At 53.5% G+C, this 7,905-nt stretch overlaps 1 protein-coding gene across 5 annotated transcripts; it reads left to right on the forward strand.

Moving 5' to 3' along the window:
- Positions 1-218: 218 nt before the first annotated feature.
- On the forward strand, positions 219-7,299 carry rest (RE1-silencing transcription factor). 5 transcript variants are annotated; one of them, XM_056441010.1, is made up of 7 exons: positions 219-440; positions 1,831-1,893; positions 2,042-2,314; positions 2,629-3,153; positions 3,209-3,369; positions 3,468-3,551; positions 5,410-7,299. In XM_056441010.1, exons 3-7 carry the CDS (start codon positions 2,073-2,075, stop codon positions 6,870-6,872), a joined length of 2,475 nt encoding a protein of 824 aa, XP_056296985.1. In that variant the 5' UTR covers positions 219-440; positions 1,831-1,893; positions 2,042-2,072; the 3' UTR covers positions 6,873-7,299. The 5 variants fall into 5 exon arrangements, with proteins under 5 accessions (XP_056296985.1, XP_056296986.1, XP_056296984.1 ...); XM_056441011.1 differs by having other exon boundaries at positions 1,831-1,876; XM_056441009.1 differs by lacking the exon at positions 1,831-1,893 and having other exon boundaries at positions 220-440.
- Positions 7,300-7,905: the final 606 nt, after the last annotated feature.

A 7,905-nucleotide genomic window follows, 5' to 3' on the forward strand; every position in this document is an offset into this window, starting at 1 on the left:
AGTATAATATAGATCTATATTAATATGGTATATCTATGAACACAGTATAATATTTATATATATGTTAATATGATTTATCTATGAACACAGTATTCTATATATATTAATATGGTATATCTATGAACACAGTATACTATATATATATATATAGTATATGCTATGTTGTGCTGCTCTCCTGTTCCTACTGTCATCCCGAGTGTCCCCACGGAGGTCTAATACAGGAATGTCTTATCTTATCGAAGTCCGTTAACAATACACGATGACGTGACGTCACAGGGAAGCGACGTGCTGACGTCACCGCTGTACGTCAGTGTGGAGGAATGTGCGGAAACTTCTTTCACTCTTCTTTCTGCGCCGTTTCGTCGAAGGAAAAGGTCCCGAAGCCGCAACAAGTGGAGCAAAGTGGCCCAAAGTGAGGCCCGCTGAGCCGCGCCGTGCCGGTGAGTCCCCCCGGGGGTCGGGGCCTCGGGCCCGGCCGCTTTCTGCCGGTTCGTCGGAGCGCAGCAGCTGGAAAGTTGTTGTGAGTTGGTCAGTAAAATGGAGTCGGTGAAGAAGGAGCGGCGCTGTCCGGGATCAGCACCACGGCGCCCGCCTTCACTTCAAATGCCACTTTATCACTTCATATGGAACTGGAGCACTTTACACGGAACGATACGACTTCACACGGAACTTGTTAACTTTACACGTAACTTTGTTACTTTATTTGTAACTTAAAGCGTCTGCTTGGAGTTTAAATGACCGCTTCGTGCGTGACGCGTGAAACACGTGTTGCTCATCCGACTTTAGCTCTTTGACGACTTTAGATGTCTAAATGTCACAGAGATGCAGGTCTAAGACGCGCGGTAAACACGTGACCGCAGCTCCCCGCTGCGTTAGTTTCTGTTGAAGGAACAACTGTTGGTGAGACTCGCGTCCTCCGAGTCTCTGGTCGCTGTTTTCCGAGCGGGTCCTGAACGCCTCACGTCGCTGTCGACTGAGCGGTGGTGCTGTTTCAAAATGGCCGACAGACACTTGACGCTCGTGTGTGTGTACTTGTACACGAGTACTCATGTACTTGTACACGAGTACTCATGTACTTGTACACGAGTACTCATGTACTTGTACACGAGTACTCATGTACTCCATGTACTTTACTTCCGTCACGTTGTGTACGGCTTTAATTTAGAGAACATTTTATATTCAAACTACATATACAAATGAAGATTTATTATATTCTTATTATCGAGCTCCTATAATGAGGAAGTTAATTTGTTTATATTCTATCACACATTGTTATTTGCTCAAGGTGTATTTAGTAATCTGTAATAATAAATAAACCTGTGCAATAATAGTGATTCTGTCTATAAATAATATTTCAGTTATTGTAGATTATTTACTGCTTTTTATTGCTCATATGCTTATTTATAATACTTGTTTTGATTTAGTTTCTTTGTACTATGTCTCTTGTTTGCACTGCTTCTATTCTTATGAAAAAGCTCCCTGTTTGTTCCTTGTACGCCATCATACACTATGAACTTTACTTTAATTTTTTATTTATTATTTATATTTTATTAGTGTTCAGAATCTCACATACACATATTGACATTTTTCAGATTCTTTGTATAAAGAGAAGTAAAAAACAAAAAAAATAAACACATATGCAAATAAAGAAACAAAAACAATACCATAATAACAAAACTATAAATTAAAGCAGGGAGAAATCATTTTCTATAGAGTAAAGAAATACAGTCAGGCCATTTATCTGTGACATAGTTGCACCACTTTTGCCAGTGCTTAAGAAATGTTTCCGTTCTTTGGTTAACATGGGCTGTGATCTGCTCCATTCTGTAGATCTCTGTCACAATGTCTCTCCATGATGTGATTGTTGGACACTCTGGTAATAACCATTTTCTGGTAATAGACTTTTTACTGGCCACCAGCATTGCATTTATCAAGAGTCTGTGAACTTTACTTTAATAAGAAAGTGTCTGTATGATTGCAGCATATTTATAAAAATAAAACAGAACTCTGAAGATGTTCATGACCTTATTCCACTCTGCAGCTTCTCGCCGGGGTGAAGAGCTGAAGTCAAGATGGCCGCTCAGACGGCGTTCTCGGTGGAGATGTTTCCCGTCAGTGTTCCTGTGACGGAGGACGCGCAGCGCGACTTGCCGAGGAACACGCTGCCGGCCCCTCAGCTGGTGATGCTGGCAAATGTGGCGGCGGCAGAGAGCGTTGGCGGTGGTGACGGTAGCGCCGCGGACGAGAAGGAGATGATGGAGCTGAAGACGGTGGGATGCAGCTACTCGGACAGCGAGGAGGAGAACATCGTCAGGTCAGGAGTTAGTCTGCACCCGATCGTCAGGTCAGGAGTTAGTCTGCACCCGATCGTCAGGTCAGGAGTTAGTCTGCACCCAATCGTCAGGTCAGGAGTTAGTCTGCACCCAATCGTCAGGTCAGGAGTTAGTCTGCACCCAATCGTCAGGTCAGGAGTTAGTCTGCACCCAATCGTCAGGTCAGGAGTTAGTCTGCACCCAATTGTCAGGTCAGGAGTTAGTCTGCACCCAATCGTCAGGTCAGGAGTTAGTCTGCACCCAATCGTCAGGTCAGGAGTTAGTCTGCACCCAATCATGATGTGTGTGTTTTCAGGTACAGCTACGACAACCAAAACTACCGAGAGGTGTGCATCCTCGAGTATCCCGAGTCTCCCAGCCCAAACATCGTCAGCGTGGTTGTAGGAAATGGCGAGGAGGAGGAGGGGGTCAAAACTGAGGACCTGTCCCGTCACACTAAGCCCCACCCCCCCTCCGCCGCCGCCGCCAAAACACCGGAGCGGGTCCCCGGCCGTCTCCCCGCCGCCGCGCCGGAGAGCGCCAAGAAGAAGAAGCCCTTCCACTGCAAGCCGTGTCACTTCCAGGCTCAGAACGAGCGCCAGTTCGTGGAGCACCTGGGGACCCACGGCGCCAGCAAGATGATGGTGGTGAACCGGGTCGAGGGCCGCAGCAAGACCGGGCCCGAGGCCCCGGCGGCGACGGGCGGGGAGCCGGAGAGCGGCGAGGACGCGGCCGACGTGAAGGGGCTGATCCGGTGCGAGCGCTGCGGCTACAACACCAACCGATACGACCACTACATCGCACACCTGAAGCACCACAGCAAGGAGGGCAAGGACCACAGGTAACGCCCCCCCCCCCCCCCCGTGGAACTGGTTCTGACCCGCGTGTCTCTGCAGGGTGTTCAAGTGCACGCTGTGTCCCTACACCACCGTGAGCCAGTACCACTGGAGGAAGCACCTGAGGAACCACTTCCCCAGCAAGCTGCACACCTGCAGCCAGTGCTCCTACTTCTCCGACCGCAAGAGCAACTACATCCAGCACATCCGCACGCACACAGGTGGGACGCACCTGGCTCCGCCCCTTCACGGCTCCGCCTCCTCCTGGCCTCGCTCTGCCGCACCCGACGGGGTCTAACGTCCCCCGTGTCTTCCTCAGGTGTCCGGCCCTTCCAGTGTCCCTACTGCGACTACTCCAGTTCTCAGAAGACTCACCTGACCCGACACATGAGGACCCACTCCGGTCAGTCGCCCACTCCGAGTCACGAACTTATGAACCCAGATTACCCACAACCCACTGGGCTGGAGTCAGGACTCGGCAGCAGTAGCAGTAGCAGCAGTAGTAACAGCAGTAGCAGCAGTAGTAGCAGCAGTAGCAGCAGTAGTAGCAGTAGCAGTAGTAGTAGCAGCAGTGAGTGCAGTGGTAGCAGCAGCAGTAGTGGCAGCAGTGGTGGCAGTGAGCAGCAGCAGTGCAGCAGTGGCAGCAGCGGTGGCAGCAGTGGCAGTGGTAGCAGTGGCAGTGCAGTGGTGGCATTGGCAGTGGCAGCAGCAGTGGTGGCAGCAGTGGCGGCAGCAGTGGTGGCAGCAGTGGCAGCGTGGTGGCAGCAGCGGTGGCGGTGGTGGCAGCAGTGGCAGCAGTGTGGCAGCAGCAGCGGTGGTGGTGGCAGCAGCAGTGGCAGTAGCGGTGGTTGGCAGGTGGTGGTGGCAGTGGTGGCAGTGGCGGTGGCAGCCCAGTGGTGGCAGTGGTGGTGGCAACGGTGGCGGCTGGTGGCAGTCAGCAGTGGCGTGGTGGTGGCAGTCAGCAGTGGGCAGTGGTGTTGTGGCAGCGGTGGTGGCAGCAGTGGTGGTGGCAGCAGTGGCAGCAGTGGCAGCAGTGGTGGCAGCATGGCAGCAGTGGTGGTGGCAGTGGTGGTAACAGTGGCAGTGGCAGTAGTGGTGGTGGTCAGCAGCAGTGGTAGCGATGGTGGCAGTGGCGGCAGCAGTGGTGGCGGCAGTGGCAGCAGTAGCAGCGGTGGCAGTGGCAGCAGTGGTGGAGTGGCAGCGGTGGCAGTGGCAGTGGTGGCAGCAGTGGTAGTAGTAGTAGTGGTGGCAGCAGTGCAGCAGCGGTAGCAGCAGTGGTAACAGTGGCAGCAGTGGCAGTAGTAGTAGCAGTAGCAGTAGTAGCAGTAGCAGCAGTAGTAGTAGTAGCAGTAGCAGTAGTAGTACTCATGGTAGTAGTACTTGTAGTACTTGTAGCAGTACAACCAGGTGATATTATTTTCTCGTCTCTCACATTAAACATGTTTGTGTTTATTGCTCTCGTCAAAGCTGTTGGATTAACATGGTAAAGAAATATGTGACTTCCTGTGCCGTGACTTCCTGTCCTGTGACTTCCTGTGTCGTGACTTCCTGTCCTGTGACTTCCTGTGCCATGACTTCCTGTCCTGTGACTTCCTGTGCCATGACTTCCTGTCCTGTGACTTCCTGTGCCGTGACTTCCTGTCCTGTGACTTCCTGTCTCGTGACTTCCTGTGCCATGATTTCCTGTGCCGTGACTTCCTGTGCCGTGACTTCCTGTCCTGTGACTTCCTGTGCCGTGACTTCCTGTGCCGTGACTTCCTGTCTCGTGACTTCCTGTGCCGTGACTTCCTGTCCTGTGACTTCCTGTGCCGTGACTTCCTGTCCCGTGACTTCCTGTCCTGTGACTTCCTGTGCCGTGACTTCCTGTGCCGTGACTTCCTGTGCCGTGACTTCCTGTCTCGTGACTTCCTGTCTCGTGACTTCTTGTGCCGTGACTTCCTGTCCTGTGACTTCCTGTGACGTGACTTCCTGTCCTGTGACTTCCTGTCTCGTGACTTCCTGTGCCGTGACTTCCTCTCCTGTGACTTCATGTCCCGTGACTTCCTGTGCCGTGACTTCCTGTGCCGTGACTTCCTGTCTCGTGACTTCCTGTGCCGTGACTTCCTGTGCCGTGACTTCCTGTCCTGTGACTTCCTGTGCCGTGACTTTCTGTCCTGTGACTTCCTGTGCCGTGTACCTGCTGTGTTCTGGTGTGTTCTTGGTGTTTCCCGCATGACTTCCTGTCCCAGAGGAAGTGGTCTGACTCAGCTTCCCGGTTGCAGGTGAGCGTCCCTTCAAGTGCGAGAGCTGTAACTACCTGGCGGCCAATCAGCACGAGGTGACGCGCCACGCCCGGCAGGTGCACAACGGGCCGAAGCCGCTGGGCTGCCCGTACTGCGCCTACAAGACGGCGGACCGCAGCAACTTCAAGAAGCACGTGGAGCTGCACCTGAACCCGCGCCAGTTCCTGTGCCCGCTGTGCAAGTACGCCGCCTCCAAGAAGTGCAACCTGCAGTACCACATCAAGTCCCGGCACGCCGGCTGCCCGGTGGCGCTGGACGTGTCCAAGGTCAAGCTGCGGGTCAAGAGGCCGGGGGCGGACGGCGACCCGCCGGACCGCTCCTCCGGCCCGGAGGAGGACTTTGAGCCGGAGGACCCGAGTCCCATCAACCTGTCCACCGGCGGCCGGACTGCCGGAGCTCCCGACAAGCCGCCCAAGAAACCCAGCGTCCCGGCCGAGAGAGGTCAGAAGGTCAAGGAGAAGGCGGAGCCGGAGAAAAGGGTCACAACGAGGCAGAAGAAGACCGAAAAGGTCCACAAGAGTCCTCCAGAGACCGAGACCAGAACCGCTGCCGTCGGTACAGACAAGGGGAAGAGGCGGGTCAAGAAGACCACGGTCCAGAACCAGACGGCAGGACCCAAACCAGAGCACCGACCGTCGGAGGAGCCAGAACCGCCGAGGCCGGAGAAGGAGAGAGGACCCCAGAGGAGCGAGAACAAGAGCCCGAGCAGGACCAGGAAGTCTGCGAAGAATTCACCGAGAGGACCAGAACTCGCAGACGACGCTCGGCCGGAACCGGAGAGTCCAGAAAGGGAAACGGCCGACAAGAGGAAGGCGGCGGAGGCTCTGGACCTGTCCCCGGGGGCCTCGTCTGAACCTCGGGCCAAGGCCCGGCGGCTCAGACCGGCTGCAGACGACCCCAAGAAGACGCAGCAGGCCACACCCGGGTCCACCGGGGCAAAGAAGACCAGGAACAGCAGCAGGAAAGCCACCAGCCTTCAGCAGCCTGGGGGTCCAGTTGGAGACCAGAAGACCTCCACCCCTCCCCCGCAGCCAGAGGAGACTTCGGCCCGACCCGCCTGCGGCGTCGACCCGCTACCTCCGGCCGCCGGCGGTCCCGCTCCCACGTTCCTCAAACCCGGCTCGCCTCCTCTGGCGCTGCCGGGCCCGGAGGACGACGAGGGGATCCACAGCAGCCACGAGGGCGGCAGCGACCTCAGCGACAGCGCCTCCGAGGGCAGCGACGACTCCGGGCTCAACGGCGCCGGGTCGGCCAAGATGGCCAACGACCCCGAGACCCCCACCGACGAGGGCCCCTTCCACCGGGGCCCCGCCGGGCTCAAGACCCACTTGTGCATCTTCTGCGACCGCACGTTCCCGCTGGAGGGCGAGTACCGGCGCCACCTCAACCGCCACCTGGTCAACGTGTACTACCTGGAGGACGGCGCCGAGGCCCAGAGGTAGGCCTGGTGTCAACACTCGACTCCTCTTGGGTCTCAGGTGGTCCAGGTCTACGTGGGACCGGCTGCACCCCGTCTGTTAGAACCTGCCAAATATAATTTTCTACGAGGATTTTTAAAATGTTCGGAGCTTTGTGACAATCAGCTGCGAAGCTAACGTGGCTAAAGAGGCTAACGTGGCTGGTGTGAAAATTCCTGCTCTCTGATTGGCTCACCAGACACAGGGAGCTGGTTGGCTGGAAATCAATAATCAGTGCAATATTCCAAGTGATCACACGAGTTCTCGTCTCCATGTTTATCATGAACTTTATTCTGACATGTTTTCCTTCATATTATTAATAAAGATCATTAACAGCTTGTTAAATCATGGAAACGTTTAAAGAACATTTAATCTTCATATCTGTTTCTTAATAAAGGATTTTATAAATCAAGTTTGTGTAATTAGTGACTAAATATATTAAAACCTGGATGAATCAAAGTTATGTACATCCACATTATATCAGATATATAAACATATATATATAACTTATCTTTATAACTATATGTTAGTTATATATACATATAACTAACATATATAGTTATATATATCAGGCATGAGAATCCCTCACCTTTCGGCGAAATTCGCCGTTTTGAAACCAAAATAGGTGACTTACGTGAATCGTGTAGATCCCAAGAGTTTTTGTTTTGGGGTAGGGGGGGCGACGCAGTCAATTGGCCGGCCGGCGTTTCTGAGATTGGAGTGGGACGCGGAGAACATGTGGAGTGGTGCTCTTCGCAACTTCATTAAAGGAGCGCGGGATCAGAGCGCACGCGCTGCTCCGTGTCGAGCTGTCTGCGCAGCGCTAACAGGGCGTTAAGTGGCGGAATTTTCGGCTTTAAAAAAAGATGCCAGAAGTGAAATGTTTCAGTCTGTAAAGTTGTGTAACTCTCCAGCTGCTCATCCTGATGAACTCTGTATCCTCTGGTCAGAGACTAACGGCCTCATAGTGTATCATCAATGCTATGATGGAACCATGTAGTTTCATTCATATCTGGCT

The sequence above is a fragment of the Pseudoliparis swirei genome, chromosome 20, assembly GCF_029220125.1.
Source record: "Pseudoliparis swirei isolate HS2019 ecotype Mariana Trench chromosome 20, NWPU_hadal_v1, whole genome shotgun sequence".
Lineage (NCBI taxonomy): Eukaryota > Metazoa > Chordata > Actinopteri > Perciformes > Liparidae > Pseudoliparis > Pseudoliparis swirei.

Coding starts and splice junctions, on each gene's coding strand:
- rest (XM_056441010.1), top strand. CDS start 2,073: ATGGCCGCTCAGACGGCGTTCTCGGTGGAGATGTTTCCCGTCAGTGTT. Junction 2,315..2,628: donor GAGGAGGAGAACATCGTCAG/GTCAGGAGTTAG, acceptor GTGTGTTTTCAG/GTACAGCTACGACAACCAAA. Junction 3,154..3,208: donor AAGGAGGGCAAGGACCACAG/GTAACGCCCCCC, acceptor GTGTCTCTGCAG/GGTGTTCAAGTGCACGCTGT.